Source organism: Sceloporus occidentalis, unplaced genomic scaffold (assembly GCF_023333645.1).
Source record: "Sceloporus occidentalis isolate IW3139 unplaced genomic scaffold, rSceOcc1.0.p SCAF_15, whole genome shotgun sequence".
Taxonomy (NCBI): domain Eukaryota; kingdom Metazoa; phylum Chordata; class Lepidosauria; order Squamata; family Phrynosomatidae; genus Sceloporus; species Sceloporus occidentalis.
In genome coordinates, this window is record NW_028316995.1 from 10,533,938 (window position 1) to 10,558,129 (window position 24,192).

General features: G+C 36.2%; 1 protein-coding gene across 1 annotated transcript in view; it reads left to right on the plus strand.

The window, feature by feature from the left end:
* The first annotated feature begins 6,793 nt into the window (after positions 1–6,793).
* Positions 6,794–24,192, plus strand: part of LOC149303228 (neuroendocrine convertase 2) — a 63,013-nt gene continuing 45,614 nt past the window's right edge. The window contains exon 1 of the mRNA XM_089481388.1: positions 6,794–6,946. Coding sequence (XP_089337514.1) covers positions 6,794–6,946 — 153 coding nt within the window. The remainder of the gene's footprint in view (positions 6,947–24,192) is intronic.

Sequence of the window (24,192 nt, forward strand, 5' to 3'; positions counted from 1 at the left end):
TTACATTACATGCTTTGCCTTTCTCAATATATGGACAGATCCAATTTTTGTTGTACAAGTTCCTACTAAATACCAACCTCTTCTCTTTCTTCTAAATCGTAATTTCTTAAGAATATCTTATTTATGTTAAGTGTAAGTTATTATATGTGATAATTTTTTACTTAAAAAGTATAAAAAGCATGGATTTGTATAAAATTGAGGATTTTGCAGAATGGGTCACAAACTACACAGACAACAGGCATGGCAGTGCATTACCTTATATACTTATAGACAAGAATTTTAGGTTAAAAAAATACAGTCAAAATTTTGATTTGGCTTATCTGTGGATAAACATGGCTGGACACAGTGGGATGGGCAATGAGACAGACTAATTTAATTTAAATTTAAGGAGGAGGCGGGTCAAGCAGGGTCACTTAAAGTTGGTTCTGAGTCGGTAATGTGGACAAGAGATATGTCCCAAAATCTTCCCGCTTAATTATGATTTTGCTGCGTTTCCACATACATGTGTTATTGGGGGACTGTATATTAAGAGGTGCAATTTTGGAGAAAGGTCATGGGGGTTGCAACCAAGTCATCTGCCTTAATGTAGCTATAGCTCAGAGAGATGAAAGCCACAATTATAAAACTGTTAAGGATCAAAGACGTGATAGAGTGTTGGATGTAAGTATAGTATGGAAGAAGAAGAGGAGAAGAGAGGTGGAATGTGATAGAAACATTTAAATACATAAAGGATCTTAACAAAGTAACATATATTTAAAAGAAGAAGAAATGTAAGGGCACTAGGTCATAGGTCTAAAAGAGATCGGAGGCTTAGATATAATGTAAGGAGGTTTCACATGACCAAAAGGGCAGTAAATTAGCAGAACACCCTTCCAGCAGAAGTGGTGGACATTAACACAGAGAGTAAATTGTAATATGCATGGGATAGACATAAGCGTATTCTGAACAGAATGCAAGACCAGGGACCAAATAAGGTTTGATGTTTTTACAGCAAGAAACAATGGAAATAATAGATGGGCCTTATAGATCTCATCTGAAGTGAAATTCTGTTTTAATTCTTAACTGTGTTATGTTTTTACCGGTTGTTTTAACCATACCTGGAAACTCTTCAGGTTTTGCCCGTAGACTCCGGGAGAAGCAGCGCTTCTCCAGTTCTTTGGTTCTCCGGGTTGTCACTCAAATCCTCTGGGTCACGGGAGCAGGGTCCTAAAACGCTCCACTCCCTGCCCATTTCCCGCTAAATGTGACGCCAGCGAGTAGTCCTGCCCACACCCCGCAAGGGAGGGCACCAGGTAACATTATAACATTATGGAAAAAAATGTATAGATGGCTTTGTGGAATAGTGACCCAAAACTATTGAAATTTAAGTTGAAGGTGAACTCTACAGTATGAATATATGATCACTAAATGGAATGTAGTGGATAAAACAAATTGCGAGACTGCAAGCCTTTTTGCTCAGTGACAGATTTATGCATAAAAAGTGTTAAATACCATTGTATGAGTTCAGGTTTTCTGTCCTGATTTTAAGTTACAATAATGACTAGGGAAAAGAAGCATACCACTAGGCATTGTTCAACATATTCATCCAGGTAATCTCTGCTTTTCACATATACTTGGGGACATACAGGACACCAGAAGGGCTGGATCAATGTTGTGGGTCCATAGTTGTACAACAATCTGCAACAGTATATGTTTTTAGACAGTTATATTAAAAAGTGTCGTTTACAATGATCATATCTCACAATGTTACCAAAAATGTTGGGTTTTTTTCTTACTGACGTGCTGCAGATGTGTACCAATAGAAAGCCATTAATGTATTTTAGAATGTTTTCTTATAGGAGAACTCCCAGTATTTTAGCATCACTACTATCAGATTAGAAAATGTTTTTAAAAATGTTGTCCAGTTTCCTTATTTAACAAACAGTTCTAGTTTTTCCATCTATGTGTGTCATTATCTTACTGGACAAATAGCCTGACTCTTCCTCATACTGCCTGTGTTGAAACAACAGATTGGCTCGTTGTTCCTCGACCAGCCAGACACTCTGACTAATGAAAGCCTATGGAATGGACTTCGTTACCGTTGCCCCTGTCCAGGACTTAAATTAAAGCATCGTTTTTTTTGTTGTTTTAACTTTATTTAACATCCTCCATGTTAAATTACGTTTTAAAAAAACCTTATTTAACATGGAGGATTTAAATAAATTTTTAAAAAAACAAAACAAAAAAAACCAATGTTTTAATTTAAGTCCCGGGCAGGCGCCCCTGTTGCCATGGCGCCCTGTGCGGCTGCACAGGTTGCACACCCCTAAGGCCGGCCCTGAGAGAAAAAACGATAAAACTAGGTTCTTGTTAATGCTAACCGATATTACAGTACTGTATTTATTAAAAAAAAAGAGAATTCTTTTTTGTGTAGGACTTTTTAGAGTACTCTTCGGATGTTGGTTTAATTGTCCTGGATACCACTGTGTGATATATATCGCCCTTTAACACCCTTTATTCTTTCTTTGAATAATTGTAATCCACATACACTGATTTTTGTTGCACCTTTACAACTATATTCTGGGTGTTTGCATCACTTCTTTTGTTCTATTTATCTAATCATATGCTAAGAAACTGTATAATTTTTCTGCTATTGTGCTCTCTTGTGCTCCTTGTCTCCCACTTCACATTTTATCTGAGCAATTGTCCCCTGACTTAATCAGTGCTTCATGAAAGTGAACTTCAATGAAGGGTACACGTTTAATCTGATACCTTTAATTATATTCTACTGTATGATCATCAAGTAGTCTTTGCTTTTGCTCTGAGCTCTGTATTTTTTCACTAAATCAAAGTGTTTTCATAATGACCTTTTGATATTGTTATTTCCAGTTTATTAAATTGCCCTCGCTAAATTTTTTCTCCAGATTTAATTTCGTACCTGAACTCTGACAGTATAGGAGTGTTTACCGGGAAGGGATTAAAATTTCCTGTATATAATGTAAGCATAATATATGTGCAAAGGCAGAGTTGTGAGCTGACATATTTTATATAATTTTACATATTTCCTGAGCATGTAGCTCCCTCCTCTTCTTCTGCTTCATGCTATTTACTCTTTTGATTCCAGTACAATCAATATATAGGCCAGAGTTCCAAGTGGTTTGTGTGGGAGACAGTGGCTACATGTACTTCACATAGCGGCTGCTGGCCTTAAAGTGGCAGAGCTGCTTCTCACCACATCTCACCAGTAATCAGCCCTGATCATTTTTACTTCGGCTGACTACAAATACAATTATAGAAAAATGTAAAAAATACGAAAAGTAGAAAAAAATACCCCTCAAACTACGAGTATGCCAGAACTCAAGGCCAGCTTTGGGTTGTGTTTAATAAATGTGTGTAGAGAATAGTCTTCTTATTGGTTGTTATAATGACTTACAATGTTCACTTCCCTAATTCTGTACCAGAGGCCTAATTACAACATATATCCACAGCAGTTTGACCACACAATTACGAGAGAGCTTTGTTTTTGGGGGAATAGTAGTACATTTTGGGATTGTTCATCCTCAGCACATTCCCTGTCGAAGCCATGACACATAACCCGTTAATTGCTTTCCCATGACATCTGTCCCTCTGGCTCAAGCACATTTTATGCTGCCGATAACATTAATGGACCATCATAATGTGAGTTGAGAAGAGGCACCTATAGCAGCATGACATATGATGTCACTTTATCAAACAAAATCAGGTGAATATAGAAATGGTCATCCTATCATTCACTAGTGTTTTAGAGGAGCGTCATAAATATTTCTTCATAGGGCTCCAAACTCCAATGCACAGGTAATCTCTAGACGCTAATCTATTCTTCCAACAATAATTGTGGTTTATAGGGATTATACCAAATAGCCTATATTTTTCAGAAGGAGAGACTATGTAAAATATTTGGATACTGCCTACTTTTCCCTGTCAGCTTCTTGCTTTCAGTTCTAGCCTTTTGCCATGCTCTGTCGGATACAAAGCTTCCCTTCCCAGGCTACATATATGAGATTTGCCGTGGTGTAAATATAACAGGCTGAGTATGATTCTCAGATCAGATCATGGAAAACAAGATGCACCCAGACAGCCTCAATACACAGAAAGTGCTTACAGCAAATCTCCATGTTTCTAAAATAATGAAAATTATTTTTAAAAAAAAAATAATAATAATAATAAGCATTGTGTCCTATGTGAGTATTTTATCTATGTCTCTTTGTAATGTTGTAACAATCATGACAATCATGAAACTAAATAAAGGGATATGATAAAGGAACACTCCAGCCATCATTTGAACTTTATTACATATGGTAGCCAAATGTAACCTTTTTCCACAAAAAAAATGCATGGAGGGACTGGCCAGAATACCCCCAAACTAGATCTGACTGGCCTGAGAATTCCAGAGGGTAAAACGAGATGTCCCTGTGAGCATGCGCAAGAAGCACTTTGATTGATTTCAATGGGAGCTCTTAATTGCTAGGGCATTACACTGTCCCTTTAAACAGTCATGAAGCATTGCGCTAAATGTGGAGCAATCACCATGGAAACCAATGCAATCTTAATGGTGACATGTTTAGCAATTTGACCCAAATCAACCTATCTTCAAATGGTGCTTATTGCACCATGAAGATATTTATATTCAATTATCTTACAGAACAAAAAATGTTTTTTAGGTTAATACTTGAAATTGTGGGAATTGTTGATAATCCAATTATGAATTTCGAAAAAATATAGGTTTTTTAAGTTAATTGTATTGGGGTTAAAAATTAGTCTCAAGGCAGACACATCTACTGCATGCACAGAATTTTCTCGAATGTAATGTATCTTAGGCAGGGTTATTTCCAATTCAATGCAGAAGCGGCAGATTTGCATATGAGGAAATTACAGCAGCAGCCTGTACTTGATGAAGATCAAAAAACAAAATGTATTAATATTTATGTGGCAGAGGCATGTATGACTTTGAACTGATCTCATTACATTTTGATGGTCGGTAACATCTGGAGAAATGGCACAAACTGACACCGGAGGGAAGACCGCAGTGCATACATGTTTCGTGTGTGATATTGGTTCATACGTCTATCGCGTGTGTTTAACATCATTGATTCCTGTGTTTTTTATAGAAACAAAGACTTTGACGTCAGTTAAGAACCATCTAGTCTGCTCATTTTTCCTGATATAAAGACTCAGACCCTAATCAATGGTCTCGTCCTAGTTTGATGATAGCCTAATGCCTATCCCATGTATGTTTACATTTTGTCACTCTATTAGCCTCTACCACTTCTGCTGGAAGGCTGATCCACCTACCTACCACTCCCTTTTTAACACATTGGCTTATCGTAGATACGATGATCTAAATGAATTAAGGTATTTTACAATGGGGGAAGGGTAAGGCAGCTTCTGGCTTAATGTGTGTTTTGCATATGAAATCATTAGCCGATAGCAAAGTAAATAGCAAGGGGGCTGTACTATTATTACCAGCGAAAAAAGCTGAGGGTTTTTCAAGTACAAGGAGGTTAATAATGATACCGTATAAAAGAACAAAGGCCTCCTAGTGCAGTCGTGGCTTACATGTAATTGATTTCTCTTACTAATTGATCACCGCCTTACTCCCTTGGAGATTCTGGAGAGTGATACACTTGATTGTTTTTCACCTACCAGCTCTTATAATTTACTTTCTGGGAATGGATTGGAAGGTCAAACGGTTTTCAAACTAGAACACAATCCCCAAATAAGAAACCAATTAAATAAGATCAAATCTTACATGGAGGAGTTAGATCTGCTCAGGTTATTACTCAAAGCAAGCCTGGAGGTGATTATCTCCCCGAACTGTTTCATATCTGAAGCCTGGGGCATATGCCATGTTTGTTTCCATTTACCCCTTCTATTGTAACTCATTAGAGATCAAACATTTATATGTCTATAATAGTCATTTAATTTAAAGACTAAAGGTGGGAGGGGGGGGCAACCTCTGGCTTTCCAGATGTAATAAAGGCAACTCCCATCATCCTCAGCCACAAATATGAGCATACTGTAGACTTGTTTCTACAGCAGCAAATAATGCAAATAGACTGAGATGGCAACATATCCACACATACATCATCCATACATATGTTAAAGAATAGTTTGATGTGATTGCACAGTTTTCTAGCAGTAGGTCTTTATTTTCAGCTATAATCTCATTGTTGAAAACACATCTCTGTATCTGTGCATTATGTTTAGGTGCATAAAATGACATCAGTTTGCTAACATTTTTTTTTCCTTCCCTTGTGGGTTTTCCCTGACTGAGCAGCTCAGTTTGACAGTTCTGGAGCTGCTGAAGAAATGGAGGAATTCTCCAGGGTGCTGAATCAGGAAGCCAGTGGCTGGGCACTAATGAGCAGTTCTGACAAGGAGGTGTGGACACCCAGCCGAGCTCACACACACACCCATTGGCTGGGAACCCTACACACGTGACCCAATTTGGTCCTGGCTTTAAGCCACAGATGAATTATCGATGAGGAGGAGCTGAGATGCAGATCTAGCATCACAAGTAGCCTCACATACACTGCTGTGCAACCTCAAAAGCAGAGTTGCAACACTGGAAGGAGAGATGCAGTAGGATAAAGCACCTTAGCCTGTTCCTTTAACCTCACTGCTCAGTCTTTTCTGCATACCTGTCATCTTATTTGCTTTTTAACCCTTTGCATCTCTCATTTGATTTGCTCACCTTTTTCTTTTCTTCATTTCTATCCCATCTACACCTTCAAAGACCAGTCAGTAAAAGATGAAAGGTTTAGGGACAGAGAGGATGATCGCTGGGCTCCTCCTGCTATGTACCAGTATTTTTGCCTTTTCTCAAAGACCTGTCCTCACTGATCATTTTTTGGTTGAGTTACATGAAGGGGGAGAAGAGATGGCTAACCAACTTGCAGAGGAATATGGCTACAGTGGGTCCAGGAAGGTAATGTCTTATTTTAACCTTTTTTTTTTTTTTTAAACTAATCTAATACACTTGCATACATGCCTGAATTGCTATGTTAGTATGTTCTTTGAATACAACATATGATTGTCTTTTGATTCATACAAAATGATTCAGAATTCTGCACACTTTGCTATTTGAGGTTCCAATAGTTAATAATTCCAGGAGGAAAATACCTTTGTATGTACTATCTGGCAGTGCAATCAATCAAAACTAAATGGTGCAAAGTCTAAATATTTATAGTTATATTCTGAGACATTATATAAATATTTGCACATGTTTGTGACAAAGTAACAATTATAGGCACTGAAACTGTGTGTTTAACTAGTTAGGGATACAACCAGCACCAGTGAGATATATTCTGTATCATCTGCTCCCTTTTAATATCTTATTACCTTCACTGTGTCATTCAAAGCAGTGAAGAACAGCTTGAGCAATAATGTTCTTTGTTAGGGTGATATTATAAAGAAATGTGATGTAAGCATCTTAGACTAACTTACTGTACTAAAGAATCTGGGTATTCAATTGCCATGGTATTTCAATTAGCAGAATATGATTCATTTATACTTCGTGCAGAATATGGAAATTGGGTCATTTCCATTTTTTTATTTTTTTTTTACTGATTACAATCAAATGCAATGGGTTGTGTTGTAATCTGCATATTGCACCGCAATTCAGCTCACTTTGCTGTAAATGAAAATAAAGCAGGCCTAATTAAAGGGACAATTTACTCATTAGGAAACATTCACGTGTAAAGAGAAAATAACACATGCAAACAATCAGATTAATACAGCCACCCTGGTCTAGATCACTGTGCCACTTAAGGCTGGATATAAAACATTTTTCTTTAGAGAATCAGTACTTTGGGGTGGGGGTGTTTTTTTGCTTTGTTTAACTATTAGAGTGCCAGAGTCCTGAACATAATACCTATTGGGTCTTGCCCTCCTAACTTTCACCATACCTATTCTTGCTCTTAAGCACTCAGTGAAATCCTCCTGTTTATCCATCTCCTTATTCCTAATTATTAACAGTAGAGTCTATCAGGCTTTTTCACCATGACCTTTAATAAATTGGCTGAATTTGATTTTACTCAGGGCTGCATTATCTTCTTGTTGAAAATTGTAAAGATAAATATGTAGCTATGTGTATATATATATATATATATATATATATATATTTATATATATACTTATTCTCACGTAAATAGAAGATAATAGCTCAAAGACTGTTATACAAAAGGCTCAAAATCTTTACAAAAAATACTTAAAATTATATTAAAATGATTTATTCTGTATAATCTGTCGTGCATTTTAAGTCATTTTATTGATTGCATATTATTATTATTATTAATATTATTATTGTTGTTGTTGTTCCAATACATTGTTCACTGGACTGTATTGGTTATTTGAAAAGACCAGGTTTTTGAAGTGCCTTCTCAAAGAGTGAGAAGGGGGCCAGTAGACAAATGTATATATATGGTAATGCTAAAGTGTCTTTTTTGGGTTGGTTTCACAAGAAAGTATCATATAGAAAAAAAAGTTGTCACCCATCAGTCTTTAGACTACAGTTAACCTTATGCACGATACAGGAATGAAGTTAGTGACATGCTTAAAAAATATAAGGATTTGTTTAAAGAAAACAGTAAATATCACAAAAATGTTCCATAAAACTGTACTTGTTAAAAAAAAAATTATATATGGATACCTCAGCTCTTTGTGTTTATGTCATCCATGAACCCATGTGAAATCAAGTAGTATCATTTAATTTCTGTTTGGAAACATTTTTTTCATCAATCAAGGTTTTTCTCATAATGTCACGGTGCAAATAATAATTAAAAATACTATGTAAAATAAGCAAAAAAACCCATATATTTTTACTAGGTCATCAAGTATTTGTATGTACTATGTATTACTTTAAGTTTCTGTTTCAAGACCTTTATATTGTTATGACAAAACAGTACATAACGTACAGAAAATGCAGCTCTGGTGAATTAACATGAAATATCCCAAAATACTCAATAAACAGAAATGGTCTTTGTCCATCAACTAATACAAAGTAATATAGATTACTTTTCATAAGAATAACACTAGCTTTAGTTTGCCATCATAATATGATATAATTTATGGATTATATAAAAACTATATTTAACATAACATACAAAACTGTACAAGAATATTTAATCAATAAGCATGTTGCTTGGGAATTCCATATAGAATTTTAATTCGGACTGTAGGAGTTGGTGTAGTTGGAGTATGTGTAGTGACTGCCCTCACTCTGTATAATTGTACAATGTCACCATAAATAAATTACATTGAATTACCAAATCTGATGTTTGATTGCTTGAAGATAATACCATCAGTTGTATAATCTAATTTATCTAATATGGAAAAATGTGCAGCATTGTGACAATTCTAGTAGTAAGCGTTTTATACAATACACCAAACAGCAAATATGTGTGTGTATACAGTATATATATATATATATATATATATATATATATATATATACACATTATGCTAATTTTCTAAAATATACCAGGTCATCTGATTGTTGGCCATCACTCATCAGTGAAGCGGTGGCCTTAGGTTCCACTCTTGATCACTGATGCTCCTTGCACACTGAGGTCTGGTCCATGCTGGTGAACACATGGGATTCTCCAGCAGGGTAACAGATAGAGTTGTCATCTATTTCAACTGGACAGTCCTGGAGGAAGAAAGGTATCTCGGGTCACAAATTTAGCTCCTTATGCCTTTTAAAATACTGGGCTAGTGGCCATTTTAGCCTGCATTTTGCAAGGGGTGAACTGAAGGCCCTTTGGACAAGTGAAAGTGACTATTTGGCACACTTAGCAGGACCCTATAACACATTTAAAGGGATGGCATTCAGTGTGGATGGGGGAGGGAGTTGATGTGCTGTGCACACTTGCGTTCACCTGTGGTAGAAAAGTATTGAGTTGTGCATCTGCTGGAGCTTTGTGGACTGAGGGTATGGCCCACAGTTCTGTCAATGCATATACAGTAGAAGGAAGAGCATGACTGACATGTCTTTCTACATCTTTTGCTTCTTTTCTCTCTTTTGTAATTTCTCTCTCTCTTATCTCATATCTCTTTTCTCTTGTTTTCCCCCTTATTTTTCTCTTTTTTATTTTCTCCATTTTCTCACTTCAATCCCTTTCCTTTCTCTCTTTTTTCATTATCTTCTTTTCTTTATGTTTTTTTGTGCTTCTTTTTCCTTCCCTTCTGTCTCCTGACCTTCTTCTCATTTTTGACCCACCCCTTTAATTTCCCCCCTTTGTGTGTTGATTTCTCTCATTCCTCTTAACTTCCTATTTGTTCTCTTTCCTTTTTTGTTTCTCCTTTGTTTCTACTCTGTCTCTACTAAACCAAATTTTAGCCACCTCTAACCATGCCCCAGCTACAACCCAAACTGAAACCCCTCAAAGAGTGGCCAGGAAATTACTTTGCAAAAGATGGAAACATAGTTACAGATTGGAAGATTGAAAGATTGGAAAAACCTTTCCACCCTGATGGGCAAAATACATTTTTAAGGAGGGATCCAGTTTATGTTTTTTCTTATTATAAAATGCACATTAAATGTTAGTACTGGCTTGGATTATATGGACAAAACTATATCCAAGTCATGTTTATTCAAGAAACCCGTGTTTCAAGTGACTAAAGTGGTTATCTTTATAGTTTTACATGACAAATGTATTAAGAATCCACCGTATCTGTAAAAGTAGACATCTTATCTGCTTATAAGACGACCCCCCAAAATCTGAATAAAAAAGTTTTACCAGTAAATGTTAATTCATGTAAACTATTTTTTTAAATAAAAGCTATGATTGAGAAAAATATTTTTTTTGTTTTTATTTCCTTGTATTTTCCAACCTGTCCCCCAGTTACGCACATCTGCCCCCAGGCTTGCCACACCAATATGGCACTGTGGCCCATGATATGCCTTTTAACCCTCTATTTGCCACTGTGCCCCATGGTATGCCGTTTGACCCCCTATGTGCCACTCTGCCTCCAGAAATGCCTTATACCCCTATATGCCACTCTGGCATTTAGGGGGTTAAAAGGCATATTATGGGGCAGAGTGGCATATAGGGAGGTATAAGGCATTTCAGGAGGCAGAGTGCTCTATTCAATGCCCCCTTAACGCCACTCTGCCGCACACAGACAACAGACAACCCCCGCTGCTAGCCACACCTCCTTCCGGCTGCAGCGGACGTTGTCTACGCGGATCGCGTAGACGTCAACCCGCTGCCCCGGCAATACAGCAGGAAGCACCGGTAAGTGGGTGGGGGGGGGGAGACAGGAGGATCCAGGTCCCCTGCAGCGGTGTGGGGGATCTGGATCTTAGTCTCATAATCAGACCTCTATTTGAGGTCTGATTAGAAGACAACCCCGATTAGAAGACGAGGGGTATTTTTCAGAGCATTTGCTCTGAAAAAAACCTCGTCTTATAATCGAGCAAATACGGTATTTAACTTATTCCTCCTCTATGGTTATCTCTTTTTTATATCTATGTTGCATGTATACTGCTATTTCTTTCTGTCTCTCTTAAGGCGTCTTCATTTTGATGTATCAACTTCATTGCCATATCCTAGAGGTACTCTGTATTTGTGGCATAAGCATGTTTTAGTATTAGTGTATTTTTGTTTATAAAGATGTAGATGCTACTAGAGGACTGCATCGTGATTGGAGTCCCGAAAAAAAACTTGCGGGTGCGGGCGGTATTCGTGTGTTGTGGACAGGAGCGGGCGGTTATACCTGCGTGTCCTAGTAGTCCCGTGAACTCCCGCAAGGCTGCCACGCTTTGTTTTTTCATCTTCACATTCAAATTCAGAGGCGGTCCTAGCCTCACTTTTATATTCAGCCTTGTTTATCTTATGGTCCGTTTAATGGTACGCAATGTTTTATGTCTGCTATTCAAAACGTTTATGGTATTTTTTTTTTATATATTGAGAGCTATAGTATGTGAAAAAAAAAAAATATATTTATATACGTGACCACATTTTTAACAAGAAAAGCTTGGTGAGGACTTGGACTGTACAAAGAGTGAAAAAGAGGCAAAAATACGCTGCACCTAACTGCCTTTGCCATGCCCATTTATTTTATTACATTTCAATAATTTTTATGCTTAAACATTTTTTATTCATTTTCTTCATTAACATTTCCAGAAGGCATGGTAATACAAATCGCATAGGTGTTCCACACAACACATATCACAGTTCCATTTTGAAATACCCTATAACCATATACATTTCAATAATATTGAAGTGTTCTACCCTTTCTTGGTCATGTCTCATTATACCTCTATGCCTAAAAACATTTTTAAATACAAAGGTGCCTCCAATAGTATCTATAGGGGATGTAAGACCATCTCTGAAAATATAACGATCAACCCGAATCACAACTAGTGTTTTAAAAAAACAAATATATATATATATATATATTGTGTGTGTGTGTGTGTGTGTATATATATATATATATATATATATATATATATAATATATATACTTATTTTCTTTCAAAAGATAAGCTCTAAACTAAGATATCTTGCTTAAATGATTGATATTTGTCTAGGCTATCTGTTTTCAACAAAAATATATTCCAAAGGACAGTAACAGTTATACACAGATGACATTCTAATGTATTTTGTTGGGGGAGAATCAAGTATATGTTGCGATATTGTGGAAAATTAACTAGTGGGTATATTTGAAGGTATGATTAGTGTCTCCAGGCAACAGACAACCACAGATGTACAAGAGCATTTTAGGAAAAAGGGATGCCTGCTTTTAGTTTTTTTTCCAACATTACACTACATCTTTTGACTGAATGTCTACCTTGAAAGGTCTGCATTTCAATGTTAATTAGAACATGACTGAAACCCTGGTCCATCGGAGCAGCAGTGGGAATTTCTATTCTTAGTGTCTTTTAGCTGGCCAGGATTTTTGGATATTCCTAAAGATGAGCCAATGAATTAGTCATTCTGATTAACACAACTTGAAGAAACAAGTCAAAATAGGGATATCCTAAAACTGTTGCATTTTGAGGTCTAAGAGTGTCAGTCTTAGGACCAAGGATTAGAGTCCAGAATATGTTTCACAGTCAGATACATGAACTGGAGGTCTCCCTGCTAAGAGCAAACCTAAAGATGTCAAAACAGGTGACAGAACTTCCTTCAAAAGAACCTAACCCAACACTTACACAGCTATTCTACAGATATTGTACCAGGGCCTTTGTACATTGTGAGCATGCTGGCATTTGAGCAGATGGCTATTTTCCAAATCTGATCCATTTTTGTCTTAACGGCATCTACATCATTTACTACATGCGTTAGTAAAATTTGCCTTGAGATACTCATTTAGGCATGTATCCAAATCCTGTAAGAGTCAGAAATGGCCTAATATATTTAATTTGCTAATGATAATTTGGTTTCTTTTCACTTCCACGACCTTGTAGAATAATTTTTTTTCTTCTGTGTTAACATTATCTGACATAAAATATATACTCTTTTTGCACAGGACATCAACAGAAAACAATAAAAAAAAAAATGTCAAGAGAACCACAATGACAACATAAAAACTGTCAAACTAAAAATCAAAATGATACCACTGTGATATTGACGCACACTATCAATACTGCAACAAGTAAAACCATATTTTTAATGAAACAAAGCAATTCCTAAAATACATGCTGATTAGTACTGGCCTTTAGTTTCTGGGATGCAGCGTTGCCTGTTGTTTAATACATGTTCTTGTAATAAATACGATATAGATTTTGATTAGTGGTTTTCCAGTGCTATATATAGTAGTATATATTTTTTATATTATATTTTATTATTTTATTATATATGTTTTAATATATGTTTTATTATATATATTTTTTGGTATCTCTTTTTTTTTTTTTTTTTCTGTTTAATTAAGCAACTGAGTCTAGCCACAAGGGCCCTGTGGTTTCTTAGACTGACAGTTGTGATTTTATTAAAAGTGGTCACATATATTTCTAGATTTTTCTTATTTCCCTAAACTGCCATTTTCAAATGTCATTGTGGTTTACTGAGGACTGATACAATTGTTTTAGTAGTTTTCCAGTGCGTTGGATTTTTTGTTAAACAAATATATTTTTATCTAATAGAATTATTTATACATATTTCTGGTATTATGTACTTTCAGATTGTTTCCTTTAAAATCCAGTTTTGCACTGAATATTCTTAATCCTTGTAGGAAAAATAGTATGTCATGCATTATAAATTAACATAAATGTTATCATGTAGCTCCTAGGTTTTAAATGAAAGGATTTCTGGACTAGTAGAAATTGGTACAGAAAAGGGTTAACTGTGGACCCAGAAGCACTTCATAAAAAATAAAGTAAGCATACATTCTTTATTTAGTTAATCAGGAGCAGTTCCACTTAAATGGTAAATCCATTCGTCAGAGACTGACATTTACTTCTTTATTTCCACATCAACTAATGTCAATTAAATCTGTGTATTCCTTGGCTCAATAGTGTATGGCATAAAAAATGTCATTGCAATCTGCTTAGTCCTTTTTAATGAACAAAACGTATCTAGAAATGCCAAATTCTATAGGGCCTTTTTATGTTTTTAATTATGATAAAAACAGACGGCACTCCTACAGGCATAGGCTAAATTATTTTTTCTAATTTTTTTCTAAAATACTCAGATGTTATTTCATTGCCTTATCTCTAAAGACATCACTGTAATATAAAAAGCAGATGCTGTTTTCATTTTACATTAATTCACTTTCAACATACTTGTTTTATTGGTTTTGTAATTTGATGTATTTTGTATTAAAAATTGTTTTTGTTAAGAATATCATAGAAAGCAAAGATCTCTTGAATCACAGCTCATAATCATTTTTTTTCTCTCTCTCTACATCAGATGCAGGAGCCTTTATCTTAATTATTTTCTGTGAACTGAGAAATTTTAGTACCCTCTTATGGCTTGCATGATTTCAATTACAACTAGCTCTACTTGGCATCTCTAACTCATGAGGTCCAAAAAATGAGTGTGCATTCACTGCTATTTCTTCTAGTGCTGTCAGCTGGTAAAAACAAGATCACATATATATACAGATATTCCATTATGTTTTATTTTATTCTTCAGATATGGAACAGAAGTGTCCAACCTGTAGCTTGAGGGTCATAATAATGCCAAGTGTAAGTGAAAGTATTGTGTAATACTATAGTTTTCCCTTTGTGCCACCATTTGTATTTATCTACAACCTTAGCCCTCAAAAATATTTGACAGGCTCTCCATCTGCTTTCACCCTGGGAAAGAGTCCTTACTCTTAAAGCTGAACTTGCTGGGAGCAAATAGGAAGAAAATTATAGACTTGATGGTCTTGCTAATTTAATAGGATGCAAACGGCATGGGCAAACTTGCCAGAGAGCCTAACTATATCTTTCCTATGCAGGGATGACCAAACCCTGTCTGTAGGTCAATATCTATCTTAATCAAAACAATCAACAAACTGTGTCATGTGTACTTTGTCATTTGGAAAACAAGTTGTTTGCATCCTTGGACAGCTAAAGGTGGAGTCATCACCACCGTTAAAGAATCTCGGCCACTAGAGTCTATTTATATCAAGATAACTATTGTGATCTTACTGTCAAAAAACTGATTTACTATTAAGTTCACCCCACAATCTTAAAAGCACAGTGTAACAAGCTAAAACGGAAACACAGAATGTGTGACACAGCATAGCCACTAGAAGTGTAATCAGCTAAGCATGATCTTCCTTGAGCTAACAAATGGATGGCTAACCTTTAAGAAACATATGATTACAGCTCAATATTACTACTGAGTACTGCTAAAAGGTTATAAATATACAGTATACTTTAACCTATTTGTTCATAATTTACTTTGGGTTTGTCCCAAGTTACTTAAATGTCGTTACATCCATCTATATGTTTGAGAAACCTTATTAAATTGATCATGAAAATTTAATTTCCTTCCAGTTCAGATGTACTTTTCCACTGTTTTTCTACTGTTATAGGGTTTTTTGTGAAATTGAATAAGGGTTTATAAGACATAACTATTGACAAAGATGAGGACTGGAAACTTTCAGCTAATGGGGCCAAGCCTACCTACATAGCCTTAAAACCCTACTCAGGTGCATACTAAGGTGGGTGAGCGGGTGCACTGCAGCCAGACCCTTACTTATCAAGGGCGCACACCAGGCCTCACACTTCCCAAAGGGCCAGGTAAGGGAGATCATAAGATATTCCTTCACCTGCCCACATTGCAGGATCACAAGTGTGTAAGGCTGCAACAGGTCTCTCACAGTTCTATCAGAAGCACTAAATCTGATGTCACATTTGGCACTTCTGATACAACCACGTGTGATCTGCTGTGGCTTCAAAACCAGACCACGAGGTAAAAAAAAAAGGTAGGCAAGTTGAAAAGGAGATTATAGGTGCTGGTGAGGAGATGGCAGGGGCTGGTGGGGACATGCTAGATGCTTGGGGATCATAAAGGGGGCTAAGGGGACAACACAGGGGCTGGTGGGAGCAATACAGGGGGTGATGGGGAAAATACAGTTGACACATTCAGCTACTGCTCAAAAGGCTGCTGGACAATGGCGCCAGCTACTGCTGCCGCTGTAGTGGCAGATCAAAATGATTTCTGAATTTTTTGTGTGCTTTTGAAGACTTTTTAATGTTCAACTGTTAGGTTTGCAAGAAGTCCAGTTTTCTGTTTTGTCTATTCTTTCCATTATCTTCTTTTATTTTTTTTTATTTTTTCTCTCCCACCTCTCTTTTCCTTTATTCTCTAATATATATTTTTCGCTTCCTTTTCTTATCCATCTTTCAATGGTAACACTTGCACCAGCCATACCTCAAAGTGCAACCTCCCAAATAGTATCCTGGAAGCAGTTTAGCAAAAGGTGTCAACCCTATTAACAGTTGCTGTAAATTGCATTGCTATTTTATATAGGATGACACTGTCTAGACGTTTCTAAGAAGTTTATTCTTTTCATCTATATATGCCAGAAGTATATTTGCTGAGAGAAATACATACATTACTTTGAGTTTGATTCAGCTCTTTAAACTGTTTCCATATTAACATTATTAAGTGAAATCCTTGTTTTATACACAGTTACAAAGCCAGCCCCTTGCTTACAAGGCATGTACATTGTAATAATCATCATATATTCAATCTATAAACATATGACATTCTTTTTTTAGAATGTTGAACCATTAATTAGATGGTTAGGTAGATCCTAAGGGGAGCACACATAATAATGGGTATTTGTTAAATCTGGAGCATTTGGTCTGGTTGACTGACAATTGTATTTTTTAAAGATAATTTTGACTTCCTTTAGTGGTTATTAAAGGGGAAGTTTTAGTTCCAATTTGATGACACTTGGCATTTGGAATGTTTGCATAGACAGCTGTAAAAATCCTGGAAATGCACTCTGTACTATTGTTTAATGAAGTGGTGATAAAGATTTTTTTCTAGATAATGAGCAAAAAGCAGAAGGTACAGAAATAGAAAAACCACACAGCTTATTTCACAGACAGGCAGTTGACCATTAAGTGTATAAATGTATAAATGTTTATCATTTTTCATATTCATATTGCCTTATAATCCCAAAACCACTTTACTTTCACCCAGTAAAACAACCTACAGAGGGTATTTTAAGAAACTCTATGTTATATACTTGATGAGGAATTTTCCAGAATAACTTTTTTAGTCCCTATAAAGACTAGTTTTGTGTACACAGTGCCGACTACACAGCACCTTTCAATGTGTTATACATAAATATGACATTATTGAACAGATCTGCAACTGACTTTTTGAATTCTATCCAAAAAATGGGTGGATTTTAGCCTTGTAAACAAGGCTAAAGTGAAAAAAATACTTTGTGTCAGGAAAAATGGTTGGAAAGTTTAAAAATTTTGTAGAAACAAAACTGACAATCGGCACAGGTATAGGGAATCCGGCCGAGATTTACTGTTTACTTCATGGTTTCACATTGTAGTTTTAACAAAATCTTATTTGTGGAGTATGGAAGGAAAGAACAATTTAATGTGTTGGGTTGATGCGATGTAGTATAATTAAAGAGACTGGTTGGAATACTAATTTTATTCCTCTAATAGAAGCACATTATCCAAAAGCCATTTAACTCTTATAATGAAGCTAGCTCACAAACTAGAAGTGTCTGTTTCCAGTGATCCATAATGTGACTTTGGGTTTCTTGGAACCCAAATGAAACATATTGCTGCCTTGTAAGGTCCTAGAAATATTGTATATTCAGGGAGAATAACGTTCTTCTATCTTCTCCATAGAAGCTGCGTTTTTTTAAAATTGCTGTTAAATAGCGGCTGAAGGGCTTACATGTGATCTGTCTGGAATGGGGAAGCCACGTAGCCCAGCAGAGTTTATCACAAAGAAGAGCTTTGCACTTGCAGAATGTTGGGAGTGGACTGTTATACTTCAAAGAGTTATGTTGAATCAAATTTACATAACTGTTCCTTTAATATTAGTAATATGTATCATGTAAAAAATCTTTTTAAGGACACATTATGAACAGATGGTAAGAAAAATTGTGAACCATGTTTTATTTTGCATAGACAGTTTTTTTAGAAATTGTAGTTTGTTTTAGTTAGACCACGACGCTATACCTGTCCCCATTGTTCTTTTTTAATATGTCACAGTGGATGATTTGTCCAGAAAATGAACAGGACCTAGCAGTGGAGTATTCTAGGGTGGCCCAAGGGAGTAGCCGGTACTGGTTCACTTTATTAGGGGCAGATCACCCCAATTGGGTGGTCGGGCTCCCTAGCTTACCATAACTCTTGTAATGAGCAACGATCAAGCTCATCTTTCACTTTCCACCAAATCCAAACCAGAATGGTAGAATTATATCAATTCTATTTTTTCCCTTTTCTTTTTTCCATTAAAATGTAAAAAGTAGGTTTAGAAAGTCCTCATGTTAGAAAAAAAGAACGTATCTCTTTCTTTGTAGAGATTAAAATGTCATAAATATGAATGTAGAAAAATAAATAGATCAGTGGATGTTGCCTAGTGACAGATTTGCAGATAGAAAGTGCTAAGAACTCTGTGTACAATTCACTTCTTGCAAATAAAAGAAACAAAGTCGAAATGTCCAGGGAGAAATATATTGCAATCATAAATGATTCTTCACTAAACACGTTCCATTTGAAGAAACTGTCTTACGATTTTTCCATGTGAAAAGATAATTCATAATGGCCATTTTTGTTTTTTAGCATAATTTTAGTGTTGTATGGTCCTATTCTTTTACATTTTTGGATCTTCTTTCTCTTTGTACCCACTTTTTTTACCTGATGGCATGCTGTTCCATGACAGTAACAAAGATGTTCAGCAATTCTTGGTGCACTCAGGCTTATTGTTAATAGGGCCATAAGCAGGGCCGGCCCGACAATGGAGCCGAGTGGGGCAACCGCTCCAGGCGGCACTTTTGAAGGGGCGGCACTTTGCCACCCCAAGCCCTTTTTTTTTTTTTTTTTTTTTTTTTTTTTTTTAAAGCGAAAGAGAGAGAAAGGGGCGCCGAGTGGTTTTCGCTTACCAAGCTGTCAGTACCCGCTCGGCGCCCCTCTCTCTCCTCTGCGACGAGTCTCCCTGTTCAGTCTCGGTGCCGGCTTGTAATGCTGAGTGCCGGAAGATTTCCGGCGCTCGGCATTACAAGCCGGCACCGAGAACGAACAGGGAGACTCGCCGCAGGACTGCTGAAAGGTAAGTACAAGGGGGGGGGGGGGAAAGGGTAGATAATAGGGGGGGGAGGGAGAGGAAGGGTAGATAATGGGGGGGCGGCAGGGACGGAGGGAGAGGAAGGGTAGATAAGGGGGGGCGGCATTTTAAAATTCGCCCCAGGCGGCATTTTGCCTTGGGCCGGCCCTGGCCATAAGCAAGCCACTGTTAGTGGGCCCCTATCGCCAAAGGTTCTCCAAGAGGAGAATCTGAAAACATTTCCACTCTTCCATCCATTACCCCCTCAATACTTTACCTGAAACAAAAATCCAGCAGCTGTCAGAAACTTTGTGACTCCCTGTGCCCCCCTGGCATTTAATAAGACATTAATACATTTTGTTAAAACATATTCTGTTTTAATAGACGCTGTAAATATTCCAAGCATCCAGAAAAGAGGGACGTTAGTGGAGGAAGGAACACCATGAGCTTGGTTTTGATATGCGCCATTGCAATTGTTTAATTTATATAAAGAAAATGAGTCAATTCCATCTCCTGGATGCAGTCTCTTGCACCTTCTAGAGCACTATAGCCAAGGTTGCTCAGGCTGCCAATGTTAAATAAGATATTATGGGGGTTTATAGTATAATATATGAGTAATTTATTTAGCTGAACGTGTCAAATAAATAACATTTTAATAAGGTATCAGTTTAACGGACCTATAATGTTTTGCTTTTTAATTTACCATTATGATTTAAACTACAATATTTCTGAAAAATGATCTGCAAAGAATATTGTAACGGGAACCAAAGGGGGTCTACTGCAACATCCCTGGCCGTCGCTACAAGATGGGTAGCCACTCCGGCTCTCAGAGTAAGGGTGCTCCTCCAGGGGCAAAAAAAGGGCCCCCCAGATAACCGTAACACCAGTCAGGATGCAAAACAACATACTTTATTTGGACTGGGCATAGTTTTACTGGGGGAGGGGAAATTGACATATACAGGAAACAGGAAAGGATTAACATAATCAACACATAACACAATGGCATGGGATTATACAAACAACATCTGTACCAGACTAATCTTTCATTCATTCAACAATGACAAATACACAACATACGTGAAGGGATTAACGTAATAACACTCAAACGTAGACTAGACAGTGAACCAACCTGAATACACATAGAAATAGGAAACGAGGCTGACAATACAAAATATTACAATTTAATCTCATAAATTAATGTAAAATATTACAAGGGTTTAGCATCTGTTATATCTATATGTATCATGTCCTTTTAATTGCAAGTTGTATTACATATTCATAGATAAAAGATCACGGTGCTCAGAAGGTGATATTTAATTTAGTTTTTGCCACGTTCAAGCAAATCATTTTTAAGTGCTCCAAGTTTGTTACAGGATAAACAACAAAATAATGTGTCATACAAAAATGTGACTCGTTCAAAAGTCAAATGTACAAGAAACTCTCCAAAAAAAAAAAAATTGCTTACGGACATTACTGATAAAACTAAAATGATTTCCTGGGTATACCTTTATTGGGTGTAATGGTGACAGGCAATCCAATAGTATAGTAGTGTGATAAGTTATAATTGCCAATGCACTAATATCAATATGACAAATACCATTTCCTTTTACTCGCTTTCTAGAATGGTTAGGGTTCCATTAATCAAAAAGGGCGATTGTTCCCTTTTTACCATTTTACAATAAAATCGTTCTTTATCCATTTCTGCCTTTGTTTCTTCGTAGTGAAAATTATATATATATATATATATATATATATATATATATATATACACAAATATATATTAAAGATGTGCATGAAATCATTCGAAAATGTTACATTCGTATATCTTTGTTTTGTTTTTAGCTCTCCTTTAGCCTATATTAGAACAAATCTTAGTACACACACATTATTTACATTGTTCCTCTTTTAAAATTAACTTTTGATCTTGAGACTTTGAAGCAGGATCTGTGCAAACAAGGCTAACCTTCTATATATGAGAACATCCAAAATGCCATTCATTGGGTATTTGGTTTAGCATCAAAGACATTGCTACGAGTACACAAAATCAATAAACTGGTTTTGTACTGTATTCGTTTTTACCTGAACATTTAGAAATCAGTTCTAGATGACCCAATGAGCTATTTATAGCTATGTAATTTAGTTAACCATTGACACAAAAAACGGTGTACATATTTATTAATAAATTGAAATCATGGTATCTGAGTTTATTAACAAAAACTGTTGCTTGCAAGCTAGTTAATATATTATAAAGACCAAACTCGAGTGAGTTTATCCAGCAAAGCTGACATGACTCTGCACAATGCATAGTTAACATTTACTGTCCTCTTTGCAATGCCATGATCCACCTTTCTTGCAGGAGAAGCTTACTGGAGACAATGTCCATAATATATAAGGGTGATTGTTATACAAATATACTTTAAGGGACAGTCCAGCCCAGGTAGCCTGTTGGACGATGAATCCATATTTAAGTTATAAACATTCAGTAAACCTCTCCCACTAACAAAAACATACTAACTTAATCCTTGACAACACATAGGAAGGCAAATAATAAAACATTGTACTCAATTAATAAAATGATCCTCAGGTAATTATAAACTAACTTTTTTTACGGATATATAGTTAGATGAATGTTTACCCATTTCTGGCTTGGAACTAACGGTAATTATTGCTTCTTCCAATTATGACGAGCCCATCCAAGCAAGGCTAGATGCTAACTTGTCCCAGCAATTTTTTATGATAATGTACTATGGCATGGGAGCTATATTCAAGAGAAAAAGTAATCCATAAGATTCAGACATATCGTAATGTTCATGTTTTGTGTAGACTTGGGTTTTCCGGGAATAAAGTTTTCTTTATATTCGACAAAATTCATCAGTGCAGTTAAAATGGCGGCCGCGGCAATAAAAGAATGAACGAAGATTTTTGAAATCGCTCATGTTCGTTTTCCATTTGTTTCATCCAGTGTTGCAAAATGGTAAAATGCGTCATGAAAACGAATGCCCAAGTCTAGTTTTGTGCAAGGGCCCTTTTGAAAAGTTACTTTTTTGTCACAACAAAATTTTAAACCGGTTTCATAGATTGACCGGTCCTGTTGAGGCAGTGCACGCTTCCTATTGCTTACTTTGATTTAATGCAATTTCATGTACCTTCAGTAATATCTACGTGGTTTTTACATTCAACAATACACATACATAATTTTCTTTTCTCTTGTTGTAATATGGTTAACCTTTTGGTCCCATGGAGACTGCACATCTAAACGCAACTGTGAGCGATCAATATTCACCCCCTGGCTATTTCTGCTAATCCAGCCTTCCCAACAAAAGATGAACAGTAATGCAACCAATTCCCTGTTGTCTTAAATGAGCATCATGGGGGGCAGAAGGAAAGTGCAAACAGATAATTAAAAATATGCCGAAGCTGAGGCATTTTAGTGAATGATGGTGAGGTACGGGTGATCCACAGTATAATGGAATCTAATACAGAAGATTGTCCTAGTTGTCTTGGCAGAGGGGTATACAAAGTAAATGAATAAAGTAAAATGTTTTACTGCGTGTGCACAGCCAAACCATTTGTGGCCTACAGAAGTGTTTTTTGTTTATAGCCAAGTAATCCAATTAATTTCAACCACCTGTCCCTGTTAGCTAACCCCTACAGCTTGTCATTACGGCATCAGATGAAATGAAGTTTATTGATGGAAATGAGTCAATAATTACTTAAATTGATTAATTGCTAAAAGTAATTGACATTTTGTGGGAGATCTGGTACTATGGCAACAAATTGTTAATTAATTGCACTGTTAACACATTTTGTTATGTAAGGTGTATGCACGTTATATATGCAGTGCAAATTTAATTGACACGCGATAAATTTCCTAATACTTTTCACCTTCCTGGTAATAAATAATTACAAAATATCGTTTCTGACAGCAACCACTTCTGCACCAAGTAGCTTTAGCGGCACATTAGGACCTGGTGGCCCCCATGCACCACAGGGCCTTATGCAGTGGTGACTCTAGAAACAATATATAGGGGGGGCACACAAGATACCACAGTCAAACTGGGGGGGCATTAATAATTTCCACCATTAAATCATACCACTGAAAAAACATATATATATATTGCCAAAAGTAATGTGCTATGGAATGATACTTTTGTTATTGGCCAATACAATACTTGATCATTCAACATGGGAAGCCTGAAGCCACAATTTAGTACGACTAATCCTTGAAATCCTTTAAACAACACAATACCTTAACTTTTGCAATAAATGATTTAAGGGCCTAATATTAGATCCTGCTGCTGATATGTATATATATATATTAGCCCCTGCTGCCCATATATATTAATATTAGCCCCAGTTGCCGATATATATATATTAATATTAGTCCCTGCTGCCGATATATATATAAATATATATATAAATATTAGACTCTGCTGCCGATAGCTGGTATAGATCAACACATTAACACACAAACCCAGCTTTGC